This window comes from Diabrotica undecimpunctata, chromosome 9 (genome assembly GCF_040954645.1).
Source record: "Diabrotica undecimpunctata isolate CICGRU chromosome 9, icDiaUnde3, whole genome shotgun sequence".
NCBI lineage: Eukaryota > Metazoa > Arthropoda > Insecta > Coleoptera > Chrysomelidae > Diabrotica > Diabrotica undecimpunctata.
In genome coordinates, this window is record NC_092811.1 from 34169603 (window position 1) to 34192581 (window position 22979).

Consider the following 22979-nt stretch of genomic DNA (forward strand, 5'->3'; position numbering starts at 1 on the left):
CTGTTTTTCTTCGCCTGCATACCATACTGTATAATTTTCTTTTTCGATTTTTCCATGCCCCCCCCCCCATCTGGTTTCCTGTAATATCTATCTTGTAGTGTTACTGTGTCGCTAGTACTTCCATTTTTCCTGTTTCCAACAGGGTCATCACGTTACAATGTTTTTTGTCATTTTCTTAATTATTTTTCTTTTTTGTATTTTTATTATTCTGAATATACCTTGACTCATTTTCCTCTTCGTTTGCATTGTCTGTTTCCTTTTCATCCGCTCATTCTTCTTTTCCTAGTTTTTTGAAGCATTTTCAATATCTGTGAGTTTATTTTCTTTTGCCTTCCATGTCAGCACCTTGTCATCTATTTCTAATTTCTGGTATCTGATTTTTAATTTTGCTCTTTTTCTTCTTTCTTGTTTTCCTATGTCTCTGATTTCTTTTTGTATCTTTGCTTCCGTGGACGTTAGCGCTGCACTAAGTTGTAATGCCTAGTTATAAATTCTTCAAATATCGTGGTTATCCAAACATTTCAAAGCCAGGTTAAGAATTATAGTTAATGCAGCATGGTAAAGGTCCCGTCATTTCGGAAGGCATCTAATTTGCATATTACGAGGCATGTCGAAATTGTATAAGAACCGCCTTTGAAGTTGGTGATTGGTTATTGAAATTTTAACTAAATGACAGTGGCGCACACTATTTAGTAGATATAGCTAAAACATCTTATACTAAATAAAGGCGATTTTTTAGTTTTCAATAATTTTGAACATATAGCCAACATTTGAAAAATTATCAGTAAGATATTTGATGGGACAAAAACAATAATACCTTCGTAATACGTTTTACCTGAACAAACAAACTATTTTTATTGTACAAAATAATTATTAAGTTATGAATATTGATAAAATATTAAAAAGTGAGGATAATTATATGCTAATGAATGGTCCCAATTACATGTACCTAGAACTTCTACCTGATTTAATTATTTTCTTGGAAGCCTTTTAGTGATATAATAAAGTCATGTAAACATAAATATTCCTGTCTTTGGGAAAGGCCTAATTTCATGGACCTACCCGATTTAAGACTGGGTAGGACGAAAGACGATCTTTAAATATATATTAACGATATAATAAAGACTACCGTCAATATTGCTGCCCTTCTAAAATATATGCACATCTAAATTTGTAAATGAAAACTTTAAAGATATAAAATTAACTCCATGTACATACTCTTTAAAAATTCATATAACTAATGTGAATGTTTCAAAGAAGAACAACAAAATAGGGGCACAGGACCGACAAACATGGAAGGCATTAGTAAACGCGGCAAATACTCACGACGAGTTGTAACGCCATTGATAATGATGATGATGACGTAAATAATAATTCAAAATGATTGGTATGTTGCAGGAATAATTCTTTAAATTTTAAACAGACAACATAAAGAAACAAAAAAGTACATTGAGAAGTAACTCAAAGCGATAGTAGAAAATTAAAAAATGAATAAATAAGAGCTTTCTACGAAAACAAGAGCCTATGAACTCTTTCTCCATATATGAAAAATGATGACGATCTATTACTAAATGAACTAGATAGGGGAATAATGATAATTTGGTAAAAATATTTTACAGTAAATGTGGTTATTATTTTAAAAAAAATATGGTAAATAAAAATGAAGTAGTAATGGAAACACACCATGGAATTGTAGATGATCACATAGTAATAGAACTATCTACAGACCAAGAAGTAGTAAACAAAGAACGAAGTAAACGTAATAATAGCTAAAAATAACGACTGTAACGAAAGTACAGAGAATACGATATTTAGGAAACATCGAAGGAATGAAAAAAGAAATATGTCGAAAATGGTATTCTCCACATACCCAATACAAAAGAGAAGCGAAGGTAGGCAAAATGGGGTACAAGAGGGTAGTATAAAATATTGACAAATAAGTAACATCGAGAACTAAAAGTAAAAAGTGTTGAAACATTGAATTTGAATATCAAAAATTAATACTAAATGCATTGAAACTCCTTACCTATTGCTTCAGCAGTCTTATTTTTTACCATAAGCAGAGTGTCCATTTCACTTTTCATATTATCAAAATAATTATACACATTAAATATTACTTGACGACCCTGCTCTAACTGCACTGCTGCGCTACTGAGTATTAAAATGATTTACTGCTAAGGCGTGGCTTAGGTAGAAATTTCAAATTTTGATCTATGCCCAGTGTGATAATATGCAAATTAGATGCCTTCCGAAATGACGGGACCTTTATATGCGTAACTATCATCTGCATCATCCGATTTATGTGTTCCAATGATAAAGGATAATATCCGAAGAATATCAAACCACTTGATTTATGGGCATATTCAATAGCATATCTTGTGAAAAGCATTCTAGCTTTCTTTGTTATCATAATAATCCATTATTGAGGTATAAAAATAATAACAAAAACTACGTGTAAGCGTACTCAAATAAATATATTTGTAACTAATCTAAAAGTTATAATAAACAATACATAGATGAAAGCGTTTTTGGCATACCTTTGATAAAAGTTTCTTTCAAATGATATAAAATAAATACACCTTAACAAAAAACAATAAATTACATATTATAAAGAAGTTGTTAATGGGTAAAATAAAAAAATGTCTTTTATTCGAAAGTTGAACAATTAATACACGTATTTATTTTTTGAATCTAAAATATTTCGGTTCGAAGTGCCACCAATAACCAAACACTACCAAATGCTTTGTATTTTATTATTAATCGGGAAATGGCATTTATTAAAAAATTTAAAAATAAACAAATTAAAGATAAGTTATCACAGAGTTATATTATCAATATAATTTTATTTTTTAAATGATATACAAAACGGTTCTGATTTTTTTAAATGTCATTTCAATCCAATATGCCATGTTTTGACATATTTGCCCTATACGCATGGAGCCTCTATTGATTAACAGCAAAACTACTAATTTCAAATTAATAATTAATGTCAAATAATGTATTTTATAACCATAAATTAAACATAATCGAAAATTCTAACTTAAAAATGTGAAAAAAGTACAATCTTACAACATGCATCTACTCGTTTAATTTTCTACCTAACTCCACTATGTAACTTACGTTGTCCATTGTATCGATAACCTATAAAATGTGTTTTTCCGATATTAAAATTCTTAGGCTTGGTTTGTTTTGAGCTTCTAATTGTTCATATGTGTGGCGCCCCGCGTACAGAGCAGTTACATGGCTACAAAATTTGAATGCATTTTTCTTACATTAAAAAAATTAATTAGGGGTATCTTTTCCGTAGAACTTTAGCTGTGATGACAATCAAATTACGCAGCGTATATCTCACTGTAAAACGGCAAATACAGCGATTTTTGTATCAGATTGTATTTGATTTTGTATCAAAATTTCATGACTTCAAAAAGCTCCATCATTAGGTAAAAAATACAATTTCTATTGATTACTTCAATTAAGTGCAAAAAAATTGACCATTTCCTGATTACTAACAATGACAAAGAATTGTATAGATATTCTATATTAATTTGCACGTCTAAAGCCGCCCCCAACTATTTTTTGAACCATAAAACTTAAATTATTACATTTTTAGATAACTGAAATAAGCTACCTGTACATTATCTTTATAATGTCCTCGTGACATAATCATTGATAATAACGGAAGTGAGCTATTTTGTCAAATTGTTTTAGTGAGATCATATGGCAAGCAATAGTACAGTTAAACCTTTTGTGTTACTCAATACGTTCTTAGATTCTGCTATGGCGATTGTTCAATATTGAATGTCGACTGTATAAAAAACCTATGTACAAACCCTAATAATTTGGTAGTCTTTAACTTTTATGGAAAACGCTCAAATAGGTCAATTTATTTTTCAAGTTTCACCCATTCTGATAGGATTACTTGTTTTTTTGCTTTTTTTTATTGACATCTGTCAAAAACATGACGTCATCGATATTTTTCTTAAACGATAATATGTGGCATGTCATACAAATCATATGAAAGCTTTTGTCTTACTCAGTGTTTTTCTAGAAACAAGAAAGGGTTATTATTTCACTGGAAGATTATTTTCACAATTTAATGGTCGCCATGGACTGCCGGAGTGATGACGTAGATTTTATTGACATCTGTCAGTTTCAATTTCCAAACAAACTTTGTTTAGTGTGGATAATTTGTATTTTTCGTTATTTTTTCATTTTTTTTACAGAATCTTTCCGCTTTTTGCAATACGTAAGTATTCTAATAGTTACTACAACAATTTTACAAGGTTGTATAAATATTAAAGCATGTTGTTTTATAAAAATAGCAATAAAATGCATGTATCAATAAAATAAGGTTAGAATTTGTTTAATTTAAACTTTTAAACTATATTTCATAGAAATAGAACACTGAATTATGATGGTATTATCGTAAAAAACACTATACTTAAAAGAAAAAACAGCAGAGGGAGCAAAATCTTAACTCTATTGAAATTAAAAAGTCTTGAGATTGGGCATTTCAACTTTTGTTTGGAAAGTGTAATAATAACAATATGGCCGCCGTGACGTCACACTCCGGCTGTCCATTTTGAACGGAGTGACAGATTATAAATTAGAAGTACTTTGACTAGTGACTTTCACATTATTGTAGCAACTGCCACATAAATTTGTTTGAGATGTCACAAAACATACATACATAAAGATATATTAAAAATGTGAGAAAATTCTTCTTCTTCTTCTGTTTATGTAGACAGGACTCTGTCTGTTTTTTAATGTGCCTCCAGTAAGTTGAGGTTGTAACCGTATCTTACCGTCTTCACTAATCTATTTGTTGTCATTCGGCTTATATGATAGTTCCATTCTACTCTTCTATTTCTTACCCAGTGCTTGTTGTTTTCCATCTTGCACCTACGTCGTATATCGTACTTCTTGTTCTGTCCCATAGTGTCTTACCATCAATTTTCATCTCTGCTGTTTCTAGACATCCTTTTGGTCCTCTCTGTGTCAGGTCGTGTTTCTGCCGCGTATGTCATTATTGGTTTGATGATTGTTTTGTAAATTCTGCCTTTCATTTCTTTCCCGATATTTTTATTTCTCCATATTGTTTCATTTAGGCAGCCTGCGGCTCTGTTTGCTCTATTCACTTGATCTTCCACTTCAGTTTTGAGCTTTCCGTAGCTAGATAATGTGATGCTTAGATACTTAAACTACATCACTTATTCTATTATCTGAGCCTCCAGGGTCTTAGTAAATTTGCCGTTGTAACCATGCATTTTGTCTTTTTTGGGGAAATTGCCATGTTGAATTTTCTGGCGGTTATATTAAATTGGTGAAGCATACGTTGTAACTCATCTTCACTTTGAGAGTGTTGTAGTATTGCGTCGTCTGCATAGCAGATTACTTTAATTTGTTTTTCTCCCATTTGGTATCCTTCTTTAGTTCTTACCTTTTTGATTATTTCATCCATAATAAGGTTGAACTATTGTTCTCAGAACTCAGGGAATCTCCCTGTCTTATCCCATTGCCAGCTTCAATAGGGTCGGTTAATTCTACTTGTACTTTTATTGTGTTGTTTTGGTAGATATTTTCGATCGTTTTGATTATTCCTAGAGGTATCTCTCTTGCGTACAATAAGTGGATAACGTCCTTTAATTTGACCCGGTCAAATGCCTTCTTAAGGTCGACGAATCATAGATATGCCGGTTTGTTGTATTCTAATGATTTATCTTGCACTTGCCTCATTATAAATATAGCGTTGGTACATGATCTTCCCGACCTAAAACCTTGTTGATCTTCTGCTTTTAATTTCCTTAATGCTTCCTTTACCTATTCCTCCTTAATATTTATTTCTTCGTTTGCTGTCACATCTGGTGTTGGTGGTTCATTATCGTCACCTCTGGTGTTGGTGGTTCATTATCGTCATCTTTAGCAAATAGGGATTGAAAGTAGTCTACCCATGTTTCCTTCTGAATGTGTTTCGTTTTTATTAGTTCGTTCATATATTTTCTCTGCCCTCTGATCATTCTCCATTTTTCTTTTTGTGTTCCGTAGTCATGTTCCATCTATTTTGAGAAGCTCTGCCAGTGTTCTCTTTTTATTTGGCTAACTAAAGTATTCGTTTCATTTCTGATTCGTTTATAGTGGTTGTATGCCTGTTGTGTTTATTGTGTTCTGTATTGTAAAAAGGCTTTCTTGTTTTCTTCAAATTTTGTCTTCACTTCCTCTCTAAACCATGGTGTTTTCTTTTTTGATATGTTGTGTTCGTTACTTTCCTCTCTCCAAGTGATTCTGTTGCTGCGTTAATTATGTTATTTTTGAGTTTTTCCCAGCTTTTCTCGATGTTATCGTTTTTTAATATTTCATTCTCAGCGATCTTCTCTGATATTCTTTTTATGTATAAGTATTTCTGTATAAGTGAGAAAATTAAATTATTAAATTGATTTGATCGAGAGTTTACCTTAAAAAGTGATAATTAAGGTTAGTTCATATTTTTCCCACACTGTCGTCAATGAAAATTGGACGATCTCCATTTTTAAACTTCGATACGAGATCGCAAAAAACTACAGATTATCAATACGATTGGAATGATCAAACGATTTCTATCAGAACGTGAGTATAGAGAAAAAATGGATTTATTTGTTCTCAGAGTGTTGAAGTTACCCTGCAAGTTGAAGACCACCAAATTCTTAGAAGTAGTACTGTCGCCTTTTTACATTGTACAAAAATTTAGTTATTATTTGGTATATGAATCCATTTACAATAATTTTACAATGTTTAAACTTAAGTCATTCAAATCACATAAATACAATGTAAAGACGCTTTAGTTGTTATCCAAAAATTCATTTTATATGGTTAAAAAAATCGATGAGAAGGGCGGATTTTAGATTTGCGCTGCATAATGTTGTTGTTGGCAGTTGCTCTTGCAGACTTTATGATTTATTCAATATAATCTAAGAGATTCTATTACAAGAGCAATCATATACTGTTAATTTCGTATCAAATGGTAACTGGACGATATATTTATCTCAATTTTAAACATTAGAACAATATTAGTATACACAAAGAGGGTAGTAAAAATTCTACTGTGAGAAAGTATCGTAATTCTAATAAATGTATCACCACACGAGTTGTGTACTACATTTTTTTTTTGAACAAATTTGAAAATATGTTGGCTAACATTTCATAATTTTTTCAGTACTTTAATAATTAGTTTATTTTTCTTTTTAAACCAAGCAGAAGCAACTAGTTTGCTTCTGCAAACTGCATTTGCTTATGCAAGAAATAAATACATAGCGTTTCATACTGTTTTTCATTGCGCAGTGTATAAAAAGTACTTCAGAGCGTACAGCTAAACATATTGGTCCTTCGAGCCGAATTTGAACCACGTGGTACGTTAACATTTCAAAATATTTCACTTTGTTGATTAAACTAATTTTTAACATTAAGTTTCTAGTTTTTGCAATAGTGTTTGCAAAACCGCAACACTTTTGGTATGAATTTTAACCAAACTTGGTCTATGATAGAAAATACTGTTAATATTATTTTTTTTTTAGATTTAGCAACATCAATTGTAACGAATAATCGCAGTAATTTTCGAAAGTGCTTTCGATACAACATGTAAGTCGGTTATCCTTAAAAAAAAACTGGTAGAAAATAATCTTACGGGCAACATATTATGCTTTATAAACAACTTTTTAAATACTAGAAATTTCAGAATCACAGTTAAAGGAATATTATTCGACAACTATATCACTGAAAATGGTGTTCACCAAGGTTCTACTTTGAGTTATACTCTTTTTCTACTAGCCATCAATGATATTTGCTCACATATACAATCTCCCGTTAAATTTGCCCTATACGCAGACGACCTCATTGTATACTGCCAAGGAAAATCAACAGCTGTAACCTCATCTTTATTACAAAATTCTGTCGAGTCCCTTACTACACGGTCCGAGAAAACTGGCTACAGGTTTTCTTCCAATAAATTCAAAATAATTAAATTCACCAGGAGATACAACAGCGCAGAAATACCCAAAATAACACTAAACGGAGGACTAACTGTCGATAACAAACTCACCTGGTGTCGTCATATCGATGAAATAAAAGGCAACTGTTTAAGCAGAATGCATTTGTTAAAGACATTGTCCCACCATCAATGGGGTGCCGATGAAACTGTACTACTCAAAATATATCGAGCTATAATCCGATCCAAATTAGACTATGGCTGTATAGTTTACTTGTCCGCTTCCAATAATTTATTACAATCGTTAAACTCTGTTCACAACACTGCTCTCCGAATATGCTTAGGAGCATTTCGATCCAATCCCGCTGAAAGTCTCTATTGCGAATCTCATGAACTCCCCTTTTACCTTCGGAGGCAGGAACTATTCCTATCTTATGCTAGCAGAATTTTATTGAATCCGACAATCCCACAGCTCCTACAACCCTTGTGCCAAGACACGAAATTATCTCAAACACTCGCATCTATAAAATCAGAATCCCCGCCTTGGTCTAGAATATCTTCTTTTATAAACACTACCCTCTGTAAATTTAATAAGCAACAAACAAATAATACTATCATTTTTCGACAATCTTTCAATGATTTTGTGAATACATCCCACTATTGTAAGGTGCTTTATACCGATGTATCCCGAAACTCAGATGGAGTTGGCTGTTCTGTCACTACAGTTAATACAGTATTAGAACAATTCAGAACTCTTCAGTATTTCAAAAGTTCTCGAGTTCCCTTTTGACGATCATCAAAGTGTATCTCTGCGCACCGATTCCTTACCTGTAATTCATTCGTTAGAAAATATTTTCAATCAACATCACCTAGTGCAAAAAATACTAGAATCGATCCATCTCCACACTTCCCGAGGGACTTCAATAACAATAATATGGGTGCCTTCTCATATCGGCATCTAAGGAAATGAGATGGCTGACAGCGCTGCAAAAGAAGCATCCACATCCAACTTATCCGTCTACAACATACAGCTCCAAGAAGATATAAAATCAAAATTCAAAAGGAATATCCAAGACAAGTGACAGGAACTTTGGATCACTAAAAACACAAGCTCAGAGAAATACAACCTAATGTTAACAGCTATTTATCCCTATTACCTCCTTCCTAGCTTATTCTTTACGTTGTTCTAGAACAACAAAAGTATTAACAGTTAATGCTGAATCCCCATTTTCATCATAGACAATCAAAAAATTATTAAAAATAATTTAAAAACAATTTACGGCACTTTTTCTTTTCTTTGTGTTCAATCACAAATTAATCCCTTAATTTGTAATCTCACATTATTCCTAACTTCTTAATATTTTATAGTTTCATTGTGTATAATTGAAACATTGTAAAAACATATCGTGTAATATTTTAATAATTAGTTCATTTGCCTATAACGTAATAAATTGCCGAATAATATATTTTCCAATTGAACTTCCTAAATGTTGCAATTACGGCCGAGATTAAATTGTATTGTAAGCTCATAGTTCAAAGTTTGTTAGTATGATAGAAGCATTAACCTCTGTGCTGAGGTATACATTATTTGTGAAATTATAAATTGGGGATTTGAGCTCATTTGACCGCAGTCTATTATAGAAAGTTATCTAACTAACAACTAGAGTGTAATTATTAGTAGCTGTCAATAAAACTATAATTTTTACTCCACGACTTCAACATTTTATTGTATTTACCATCGTCGATCGAGAAGAATCGGACAAAGGGCATTAGAAAACAATTCGATCCTGATATTTACATCGAATCTGTCCATTGGTCCTTCGACAAAATAACAACCAAAGGGCGTTAATTCGTTAATTCGATTGGAGCTTCGAAGAAGGCGACCCTTAGCGACCTGAATAGCTGTTTCCCGATCGACGATCGAATTCGAAGTGTGGAGAAAAAAAAAAAAATAAAACAAAGACCAGAAAGCATCGAAATTAGGAGTAAGAGCCTTACGAGAGCCTGTGAGCACCAGAGAACCTGAATAGCAGTCCTTAAGTGTTCCAGCAGTTTGGAGGTGAAAAATCTAGCTGCATCCAGAGATCCAGCTCACCAGTTCCAGTTGCAGTCTATTGTAGAAAGTTCTGACAAGAATCTGACAAAGGGGCGTTAGAAAACAATTCGAGCCTGATATTTATATAGAATCTGTCCACTTTGAATTAGAATTTTTTACTGCAGTATGGTAAATTATTTTAAATTTTGTTGTTCACATTTAGTTCATTTTTCCCTATATTTCCAACAGCATCTCTAAACAGAAAAGAGAAGATAACAATACTAAGATTGAGGATAGGACACATGGTCATCTTATGTTCTCTACAGACCAACAGTTATGCTCCCACCGCAAGGAAATTCCTATTACCGTCAAGCACATCCTCACAGAATGTCAACACTACCAGGCCACTGTCATCGCCAACAACCAACAATATAACCCACAGTCTAGAAGAACTTCTGAACTGTTCAAGCCGACTCAAGAGCCTAATAGACTTTTTAAAGACTATACAATTGTTTGTAACAATGGGACTACTGTTTGTAACAGGGAAACATAGTACTGGAAATAGAGCATAAAAGAGATATTTGGATTAAATACGTGGAAAAAACTTTTGAAGATATACGAAGTAACACTGGTATTACAACAAACACCAATTGCGAATCTGGACCACCATTTACAGTCGAAGAAGTAAAATATGCCATCAAAAGCACCAAAGATGGTAAAGCAGTAGGCCCTGATAATTTTCACTCAGAATTCTTAAAACTTATGGACTATGATGGCATAAAATGGTTGACAAATATATTTAACAGTATATATGATACGGGCGTGGTTCCCCAAGAGTGGTTAGTGTCAACTGTTATAAATCTTCCAAAAAAACCCAATGCGAGAAAGTGCGAAGACTATAGAATTATAAGCCTTATGAGCCATTTACTTAAAACATTTCTAAAGGTCATCCACAAAAGAATATATACAAAATGTGAGGAACAACTAACAAGAACAAAATTCGGATTTCGTGATGCTCTGGGAACACGGGAGGCCCTTTTTGCTGTACAGGTGCTATTTCAGGTAGGTCTTCTGACCATACCCTCTTCAATCTTCTTCGGCAAGTGGTTGGGTGAATAAGTTATTTATCAGTTCATTGTTGTGATCAGTGGTGCGATTTTTATATTTTATTGAGCGTTTCTTTATCCTAGATGCAGGGATGTGAATTGTGACATATACGTATGCTTTATAGATTACCAGAAGGCATTTGACAGAGTAAAACATGACAAATTAATGACTCTAATGCAAGAAATTGGAATTGACAACAAAGATCTTAGAATTATCAGAAACATTTACTACAATCAAACGGCCAAAATCAAAATAGAAGACCAGTTAACTGATAAAATTGCAATAGAACGTGGAGTACGACAGGGCTGTATTTTGTCTCCATTGTTGTTCAATATTTATTCTGAATGGGTATTTAAGGAAGCTTTAGACGGTTGTGCGAAAGGAATACTAATAAACGGTGAATGGTTGAATAACATTAGATATGCAGATGACACTATAGTTTTTGCCGATAATCTGAATGACTTACAGATATTAACAAATCGCATAACAGAAGTCAGCAACAGATACGGACTAGCTCTTAACATAAAGAAAACCAAATTTATGACAATTAGTAAAAAACCAATACTAAACGCTCAACTTACAATCAACCAACAGAATATCGAAAGAGTCGAGCAATATACATATCTAGGCACCAATTTAAATAGCCAAAGGGACCACTCAACAGAAATTAAACAGCGAATAATAAAAGCAAAAGCAGCATTCGTTAGAATGAGAACCATTTTCAACAGTCGAGACATATCATTACAAACAAAATGCCGTCTATTGAACTGCTACATATTCACAGTTCTGCTCTACGGAATGGAAGCATGGACACTGACTGTTGCATCTATGAATCGGCTCGAAGCTTTCGAAATGTGGTGTTATAGGCGCATCTTACGTATATCCTGCGTTGACAGAGTTACTAATGTGGAGGTCCTGCGTAGAATGGGGAAAGAATGTGAAATTCTCATGACCGTCAAAACTAAAAAGTTGGAATATCTAGGACATGTAATGAGAAATCAAGAACGTTACGGCCTTCTCCAGCTGATTCTCCAAGGGAAAGTAAATGGTAAGAGAGGACCGAGAAGAAGACGCATTTCCTGGCTTCAAAATTTACGAAAGTGGTATAACACGACTACCACTGAACTGTTCCGCGCTGCAATAAACAAAGTAAAGATAGCCGTGATGATCGCCAACATCCGGAACGGATAGGCACTTTAAGAAGAAGAAGAAGAAGAAGAAGATACAATTGTTTAACAAAATATAATTTACATAATAGTGATATTCTTTACTATTGTGAATTCTGTATCATAACTCTGTAGGTATTATTGTAAACATTTGCTCTTGTGTCAATGACCAAAGATGTCGAGACACGTTAATTCGAAATAAAAAAAAATACTAACGAAATTATTTAATTACAGAAATTGATTAAAAACCTGAATCTTTGTGTCAAAAAATATTTAAAAAATTAAGGTTAAGGTCAATTTACCATTTTATTCGAAATAAACAGTGCCTCAAAAACATATTCGCTTTTTTAAAACATGATCAATATATCCAACTTTCAAAAAACCGGTTAGTTCGATAAAAATTAAAAACTATTTGATTTGAAGACTTTGTTCTTGACCACGCCAGTTGAAATAAACGTTAGAGAGGTGGATAGAGAGGTAACGTGTGTTTTTAATGATATATACAACTATTAAAAATTAGTGGAGCTAAAACATCTTTTTATATTCTTAGGGTACAACTGCGTCAAATTAAAAACGTCTCATAAAAATGGATTATTCGAGTTCATACCGTTTGTTCCTCCAACCTGCAACATAAGAGTGAATTAATAATTTGTTTATTAAACCATTAATATTTATGATAACAAATTAACATTATTTTTGTATAAATAACCGCTAATGTTAAAATATGCGTTGTACAAAATGTCTCCTTGTTTGTCCTATATAAACTTGAATAAATATTTTGTGTTAATATCACCTTTGGCAATATAAAAAACATACCTTAAAAGGATTTTGGGTCCATCCGTTGGTTCCGTTAACGGCAAAAGGCACAGCTTGAGGCGGAAAGGCTCCTACTGGATGGAAATCCTGCATGTAGCCATTTGTTTTCATTATATCTCTAAATGGATTAACTAGTTTTTGTTGTAACGGTGGATTTAGGTTGGGCCAATTGATGTCACTTGTTAAATCGTTATTGTTAAATGGATTTGAGACTAAATTGGATGTATTGTCTTGGTGCAAAGGGAAAGTACCCATAAACTGACCTAAAAGAGAAAAACATTGTTATATTATATGTTCGGTGTGTAACGGGAAACCACCTGATTATCTTCCCAGAGAGCGTTATGAAATGACGACTAAAGCAAGAAAATTCTGTGCTCTGCAATCAGGCTAGCAATCGGCGCCATATCGATTCCGGGTCGAATGGTGTGAAATGGGCGACCGAGCAGATGATTATAGGCGACCGGGCAGATGATTGTGGACGACCGGGCAATATTTGCGAAATGGGATACTGGAAGATCAAACTTAACATTACGTAAAAAACACATCATCGCAACATGGAATGTAAGGTGTCTGTTACAGCCAGGTAAATTGTATACAGAGTGGTCCAACAGTCTGGAAACGGCCAATTATCTCGTAAATTGCTAGTCATAATTGTACAAAATTTGAAGTACACCTATTTTGGGATACGGAGATTCCATATTTGATATTTGCAATGTTGCCAGATTTGCCGTTTCTCTTATATTATTAGTAACATTGCAAATATCAAATATGGAATCTCCGTATTCCAAGATAGGTGTACCGCAAATTTTGTACAATTATGACTAGCAATTTACGGCCGTTTCCAGACTTTTAGGCTACTCTGTATATTATAAAATGAACTAATCAAGGAGAAGATAGATATCTGTGGGATATTTGAGACAGATTGCCAAGGACATTGGGAGGCCACTCACTTCAAAGTTTTCATGTCAGGAGCTAAAAAATCAGGACAAAAAGGCGTAGCAATATTAATTCGAAAACGTTGGGCAAAATATGTACATGAATACCTTTCAGTAAATGATCGAATAATCAAAATAACTCCAAACGCTAAACCAGCCAAAATGCATATTACACAGGTATACATGCCAACACCCGAAGTGGCAGAAGGTATAGTAGAAGAAACATACCACCTGATACATGAAACCATGTCTAACATTTCTAAAAAAAGAACCGATGATGATAATAGGAGATTCCAATGCAAAAATTGGAAAAACTAAAATAGATGACCATTTGAAAGGAACGATAGAGCATTGCTTAGGCGAGCGAAATGAATGATGTGAACGGCTCCTTCAATTTGCCACCGATATGGATCTTAGTATAGTAAACACAATGTTTAAATATTATCCGCAGAGATTATCAACATGGTCTTCGCCTGGAGGACGATACAAGAACCAAATAGATTATATTCTTGTCACTAAACGATGGAGGAGCTCAATAATCAACGTGAAGACAAAACCTGCTGCAGACTGTGGTTCCGACCACAAAATGTTACAAGCAGAATTTTGAATTAAGTTCTACAGTAAAACAATCACAACTCTGCCTACATTGCTCACTAGGTGGATCGAGTAGCTTGGTGGGTGATGTTGCCGGTCCCAAGCCCGGATAAAGGAGGAGGGTTGTAGGGTTAGGTTAGCAGCCTGCCAGATACAAAAATGAAAAAAAAAAGCTCAAAGAACCGGTGACGAGCCTCGGACTAGGATAGAAAATATGGTAACGACAAAGGCGAGAAAAAGGAAGACGAACTGGAAAACGAAAAATATAATGAGAGTGGCGACGAGGAACATAAAAGGCGTAAATAACCGAGATCAGGAAATAGAAAGAGAGTTGAGAGAATATCAAATAGATATCTGCGCCCTACAGGAAACAAAGAGGAAAGGTAAAGGACAGACGCGGCTTGGAGAATATTTACTAATATATAGTGGGGTTCCGAAACAAGAAAGAGCAAAGCAAGGTGTAGCAATAATGATCGAAAAAAAATATAAAGATCAAATTAAAGAGTGCCAGTACATATCTCAGAGTAAACTTTTAGTAAAAATTAGGGCGAACAGCAAAATTATTAACATAATAGGGATATATGCACCAGAAGACTGCAAACCTGACAGCGATAAAGAAGAATTCTATGATGAGCTACAAACATTAGTGGAAAGAGAAGTGAAGCAAAATGAATTACTTATATTATTGGGAGATTTCAATGCCAGAATAGGAGACGAAGTAATACCAGGAATAAAACAGAAAGAGTTATCAATGAAAACGGAAAGAATAGTGGAATTCTGCACATCAAACGAACTAAGGATAACCAACACATTTTTTGATCATAAAATTCAACACAAATACACATCAAGCTACGGAAAAGTGGAAGAAGAAGTACAAAAACAAGTGAACATGGCAAACAGAGTAGCAGGATATCTCAACAACACAATCTGGAGAAACAAATACCTCACAACGGAAACGAAAACCAGGATATATAAATCAACAATAAGACCGATAATGACTTATACAGCGGAAACAAGAGCAGATACGGTGAAAACACAAAGACTACTGGAAACAACAGAAATGAAAATCTTACGAAAAATAACAAATCAAACTCTAAGAGACAGAGTAAGAAGTGAGGAAATACGAGCGAGATGTGGTATAGAGGAAATAAACGCGTTTATCAAAAGAAGAAAAGTGGAATGAAATCAACACATCGAAAGAATGACAGAAAATAGAATAGTACGAATAGCAAGAGACAAATCGCCAAATGGAAGAAGATCATTGGGACGACCGAGGAAAAGATGGTCAGACAACGTCAATTGAGGCTAATAACCGAAGTAAAACAGGCATTTTGTCTATTTATAAAGTAGGAAGAAGAAGAAGAAGTAAAACAATCACAAATAAAAGACAAAACACCCGAAAAGGTTTAGAGAACCATTAGCAGAAGCTGACCTACCAGTGACTACCGGAGACCCTGCCAAACGTGGGAATACACAAAGAAATGGATCCCTGAAGCCATCAACAATACTAATTCCAAAGATAAAACAGCTAGGAAAAAAACATTGGATGATTGAAGAGATTCTCAATCTTATACAAGAAAGACGAAAACTTAGAAACGGCACATCAAATTAAAAACAAAAAGAAATAGAGATACGCAACATAAATACAACTATAAAACACTTGTGCAGAAGGGGCAAAAATAATTATACTCGTATTAAAAACATATGTGTACGACTAGAGGAACATGCTGACCGCCAAGAATCTAGAAAACTTTTCTCAAAAGTCAAGTATCTAGCGAGAGGATTCAAAATGCAAACACAGATCATCATAGATAATAGTGGAAATACCATAACAAATCCAGACGGTATCGCAGAGGTGTGTAAACAATATTGCGAAATACTATTCTCTAACAACGACCCAGACAATAATACAGAGAAAAGAAGTCACGAAAAAGAATCTCTAATATTCAAATCAGAAATTGAGGCGGCAATTAAAAAGGTGGAATTCAAAAAAGCAGAAGATGATATAACAGCTGAAACATTCCAAAAAATGGGAGAATTAGGGACGTAAGTAATGCTTAGAATTTTCAATGAGATCTGGAATACCGGAAAGTAGCCAAATGACTGGGGTAAACTCACGTTTATTCCCATATATAAAAAAAGTTCACCGACAGATTGCAGTAATTACCGTATAGTAGCATTGATATCACACGCGAGCAAAGTACTTCTAATCATCATCAATGAAAGACTAAAATCAATTCTCTTACCACAAATTCCCCAAGAACAACGCGGATTCGTCCCAGGTAGAGGAACAAGAAAACATATTCTTACTATTATAATTATCGAAAAATCTCGAGAGTTTAACATAGAAACATATTTATGCTTTGTTGACTATACCAAGGTCTTCGATACCGTAAAATGGGATAAAATGTGGCATATACTTAGAGAAATGGGTACGCCAGAAAATGTAATCTATTTATTACAAAAACTATATGTAAATAATACTGCTAATGTAAAAGTTAATAATGTCCAAATTAAAATCTGGTGTTCGACAGGGATGCATAATAACCCCTATTCTATTCAATATATATATATATATATATATATATATATATATATATATATATATATATATATATATATATATAGTGACCATATTATGCGACAAATTTTTGAGGAATGGCAAGGTGGAGCAACGATAGGAAGAAAAATCAAAAGTCTACGTTTTGCTGATGACACTGTTATATTGGCGTCATCACCAGAAGAACTGGAACAAATTATGAATAGGCTAGGTACGGGGAGTACGGAATATGGTTTGAAAATAAACATGCAGAAAACCAAAGTGATGATCATCGATAGAATCAGAAACAACCAAGCAGAGATAAGAAACATGGCAGGTTACGAAGAGGTCAGGCAATTTAATTACTTAGGCTCCATTATTACTAACAGTGGAGGATACGAAGACGAGATTCATCGACGCATCACAATGACCAGATCAACAAATAAGGGTACTGGATATGATGGAGAAAAAAGCCAGAACAAAATTCGCTGAGCTAGATCACCCAAATCAGGAACCCTTAAAAAAACACAAAGAACGGCTTCGGTCAATAAAAAAAATTAATAAAACACTAACAAAAGGCACAAGCCACAAAAAAGTACTAACAAAACCTAAAAAACGGACAAGAGGGACCCACCCAAGCAATAAAGGTCGATGAAGTCACTAGAGATAGCGGGAATAGAGCGCCTCACGCTGACCTGCATGGTTCGGGGTAGGATTTCGTGTGTGTGAGTCCTTGTATCCAGGACTGCCATATGATAAGCACTTTGGTGATAGAGCCAAGAAAGATAGAGGCCTTAGTAGAGCATCAGAATACTATCGGAGGGAAGTGGATGGTCTGTAGCATTGGGGCGGGTTGAAGTGATTCCTGTTTTCACGAGTTAATCCTCCTCGCCCCAATGAATTGTATCACCCGAATGTCATTCGTAAGAGGTGTGCAAGTATCTCAGGCTGATTAAATACTATTGCTTGCTTGCGTGAGAACTAAGTTCGAAAGTAGATCAACTAGAAATCACACATCCTGGAAAAGATTACCTTAAATATCACATAGAAGAGAGAAAATAATAATAAAAGAGATATTAAATATCAAAAAGGAAAAATTATGAGGAAACAAGATAGAATATGTAATGAACAAGGTATCAAAAACGAAGTATCTAAATATACAATAAACAAATGTAAACCTGTCCAGAAACTTCTTGATTTTGTTTGGATTCCTGTCAAATACTTCACATTTTGCCTTAGTTAAATTTTTGTATGTCAAATGTTTTGTACTTTTCGTTTTGTTTTTAATTCATTTTTAAATGATAAGAATTATGACGTATCGGAGATGGGCTATCGGAATGGTCCCAATTTTAATTGACATTCGTATTAAGGTAGGTGTATGTTCTCACTCTTTATATCGATTGACCATTCACGCTGATTCTTTCAATTTGCTGTTCCTTCTTAGAGATCATCATACATTTTGTATGATGAACAGACAAACTCACTAAAATTTGGAAGAACACTGACATCACAAAAACACAAAATTACGCCTTGTTCGAGCATTGATAGTTCCCATCGCCACCTATGCTTCAGAAACTTGGACAATAAAAAAACCCGATTCAAAGCGTATAATGGCATTTGAAATGTGGGTCTACCGTAGAATCTTACGCATACCATGGGCCGCCCATCGCACAAATAACTCAATTCTAGCAGAACTTGACATAAAAACTAGACTAATCACAACTATCAACCAAAATATACTGAGATATTTTGGACATATAACTAAAAGAAGAGAAAAAGTAAAAGATCCAGAGGAAGATCTCCAGTACGACAGTCGGACAAAGTAAACAATATATTGTAGCTTTTAAATTAAGTTTAATTGAAATCATAGACAAAAATTTGTATACAGGGTGAATTACAAAAAAATAACGATTCTTCAGATATGAAGTTTGAATATGTAACGGAGGCTACACCATAATTGGTAGAATATAGCAAAATTAATTTACAAACTTACCTGGGTTGTGGGATCCAAACACGGAAGGCTGAGGCGAAGGTGAACTGTTTACTGAGCCTGTAGGTATCGAAGACCCAGTCGAGCTGTTACTCCAATCCAAGCTACCGTTCTTTTGAGACTTAAATTCGTTATCTAAATCTTTGAGAGCGGCGTATCTGTCTTCTGATGGAACTGACAGTGTAGTGTTCAGAGAATTGTTCGGTGGGGCAACGGGGGTAGGCTGGTTCCAACTGTTATTCATGTAGTTGAATGGAGCTGGAGTTTGCAGATCTACGAAACCAAAAGAATTAATTGGAGCAGCTATTAGTAACACGAACATTGATCAGTTGTTTATTTTTTATTGTAATAACCCCACAAGGTAGCGAAATGTTGAAAATATTTTGTGGGTGTCGAACATTTTAAAAATTATGAACCTGAGAAGTTTTTTTATACACTGCGCATTTAAAGTCCCAACAAACTATTTTCTGATTCATAAAACTCGGATTAATATAATCCAAAATTCCACTTTCATCTTTTAACCCATCAGTAAAGATGTACTGATAATTTGTCCATTTTTCTTTTATCGCAAAATCAGTTCGGCTTTTTGTCTAATAAATGTACCAGTGATGCTATGTTTTCTGTATTCTATCAAGCACTAAACAATAATCTTTACACTGCCACTGTTTTCTGCGACTATTCCAAAGCCTTTGACTGCGTAAATCACGACATTCTATTAAAAAAATTAACTTTCTATGGAATTCGGGGTGTGTCTTTGAATTGGTTCAAAACTTACTTGGTAGGTAGGAAACAATTGGTTAGAATAAAAGACACCGACTCTAGTTGTAAAGACATTGAGTGTGGAGTACCGCAAGGTTCAGTATTAGGTCCCATTCTTTTTTTACTTTTCATTAATGACATCACTTACTTGAAAATTAAAGGGAAAATTTTTCTATTCGCTGATGATACCAGTATTACTTGGAGCAGCCATAATATTTCAACGCTTCATTCAATTATAACCGCTGATTTGCTTATAATCAAGGCTTGGTCAGACTCCAACTTACTTAGCTTTAACGTGGATAAGACAGTAGCATTATCTTATAAAGGAGTCATTCAACCCTTGCTTTTGAATGAGAGCCAAATCAGTATCGTTAATTCCGTGAAATTTCTAGGTATTCTTGTCGACAGCGATCTTAAATGGTCCTTGCATACTGACTCCTTAAGGAAGAAACTAGCCTCAGCTTGCTTTGCAATAAGATCTGTTTCGAAGGAACTAAATTTATCTTCTGTCAAAATGGCACATTTCTCATTGTTCGAGTCCTATCTTCGATATGGGCTTCCATTTTGGGGTTCTAGTACAGCGGCCCAATTTGATACTATTTTTAAGTTGCAAAAAGAGCAATTCGTTATCTATTTGGTCTCAAACAAACAACTCATTGCAAGACTTACTTCAAAAATCACGGAATTTTGACGCTTCCCTCTTTATTTATTTTGGAAACGGTTTGTTTGATTCGCAAGCATCTAAACATTTTTCCCGATAGACCTGATCATGGCTACTCCATTAGAAATTCGGATTGTAACGTTTATTTACCGATCCCGTCCACTCAGCTAGTAACGAACTCTATTCTATATAGTACAAAAAAACTTTATAATCACCTTCCAAGAGAAATCAAATCCGCAACATCTTTCATTAAGTTTCGTAAGATGACAAAAATCTATCTCTCTGAAAGACCATATTATTCAGTTGACGAGTTTCTTAATGTATAACAAAGAAACAAAATTAATATTGTTTATAATTACATTTGGGTGTCTCAAGCAGTGGCTACAATTTGTCTCATTTGTTGTTGTCTGTACAAATTATGTAAGTGATACAATAATTTTACTAATTTAATATTGTATTGTTCTGTTTTTTATTATATTTGTTTTTGTTTTATACTTTTTGACTGATTTTTTTTTAGCTTTGTCCATAAAATTGTTCAATAATTTTCAGTGACAATAAAGCATATTTCTATGTCTATGTCTAACATATTTGGGAGTAAATATGAGTTTAAGTAACATATTTTAACCGCTTTAGAAAATAAGTGTTTTTGCCATTTCACCGTAGTAGGGCGGAATTTGGCTTTTATAGAGAATATCGTTATATTTTACCGTACTTAGATGTACGGTACGGTATGTGTAAAAAATCCATACCTTCTACCAAAGGTATGGATTTTTTAGTTTTCCAGTACCTATGGGTGAAGTCTAACTGGTAACTTATTAGGATCTTGAAGGTATTTACAATTTTTGGACATAATTCGGATTGTAAATTTGTCGCTAAGGAATTGGCAGCGTAAATCCAATGGAGGTTCCATCGCTTCATTTTCCATTATTTGGACCGGAGTGGATTTTAAATAACCTAGGCATAATCTCAGGTATTTATTTTTTTGAACTTCAAGTTTGTTTAGATGTGTATTGGCCGCTGATCCAACCGTGGAATTTTGAATATTAAACTGGTCTTCAATGGTCCGAGAACTTATTCTAGGATTTTCTACAACTGCTGTTAATACATTTATTTCATTTTGATTTTCTAAATTTCTTGGTACCTCAGTAATATTGTTTGTACAGGTATAATTAGAAATCACGGTTCCAGTATTTTCAAAATATTTTGTAAAATCCTTTGAATTGTTGAATGACTTGGAATTGGTCTATTGGGATATTTTACGCTCAATAAAGAACTTACAATTCGCGCACTATTACCTGAATATAACATTTTTATTATTGCTACTTTCTCCTCAACCGAGTACATTTTTTAATCAACTGAATTGTTTTTTAAACAATAAATCACAAAATAAAAATTTTGGCAATTCAAATATTGTCAAATATCAGAAACATTAATATGACCAAACGCAACATGTCATACACATTCTTGCACTGCGTGTGATTGACTTTAAGGGGTAGCCTGAAAAGCGTATTATATTCTTGCAAAGTTTTGGAATACGTTTCATTCGTAGAACAATTTTAACATTTGTTTTCGACACAGATTTCACTCCTCTACAAATAGTTTTTCTTGACTTTGGGTGTAAAATAATTAGGGAAGCAGGAATTCAACAATTTAGATTCCGATTGAGTTTCCTATGACACGTTGACGATTCACCCTCCTATATATATATATATATATATATATATATATATATATATATATATATATATATATATATATATATATATATATATATATATATATATATATATATATATATATATATATATATATATATATATATATATATATATATATATATACAGGGTGTCCCGGAAAATAGTGCGTTCCCTAAAGGTATGGGCTGAGCGTAGCATTTAAAACAAAAAAGTCTTATAACATTTTTTTATAAAGTCAACCGTTTTCAAAAAAAATATATATTAAATTTAATCCATTTGATTAGTGTCCACAGAAAAGCAAATACATCCGGCAACGTTGCGCTCCAAAAGGTATGGGCAGAATGCGATAGTTTAATTTATTTTGATACAGAAAAGGTACATTATTTGTAAACAGTTGTAATTACCCGTAGCTCAAGAATAAATAGTATTGTCATGTTTTCGATTCGCGAGTATCACGATGTTAATTACGTACGGTGAAGCCCACTGTGACAGTAATAGGGCTGTTAGACTTTATGTTGAACGCTATCCCGAACGACGATATCCTAATGCCCGAAGTTTTGTGAACGTGTCCCAAAGGTTATTAGAGACGGGTTGTGTAATACCTAAAAAAACTAGCGGTAGAACACGAAGTAACCCTAGACTAAATGCAGAAGATGTGATTTTGGATATAGTCAGTAATAATCCAAGAGTAAGTACTCGATCTGTGGCTAGAATGGTTGGCAT

At 33.7% G+C, this 22979-nt stretch overlaps 1 protein-coding gene across 1 annotated transcript in view; it reads right to left on the bottom strand.

The window, feature by feature from the left end:
- Positions 1-2455: 2455 nt before the first annotated feature.
- Positions 2456-22979, bottom strand: part of drongo (Arf GTPase activating protein drongo) — a 162220-nt gene continuing 141696 nt past the window's right edge. Inside the window, exons 4-6 of the mRNA XM_072543163.1 lie at positions 19143-19412; positions 13082-13344; positions 2456-12888 (exon numbers count right to left, since the gene is read on the bottom strand). Of these exons, the coding sequence (XP_072399264.1) occupies positions 12844-12888; positions 13082-13344; positions 19143-19412 (578 nt within the window). The 3' untranslated portion in view covers positions 2456-12843. The remainder of the gene's footprint in view (positions 12889-13081; positions 13345-19142; positions 19413-22979) is intronic.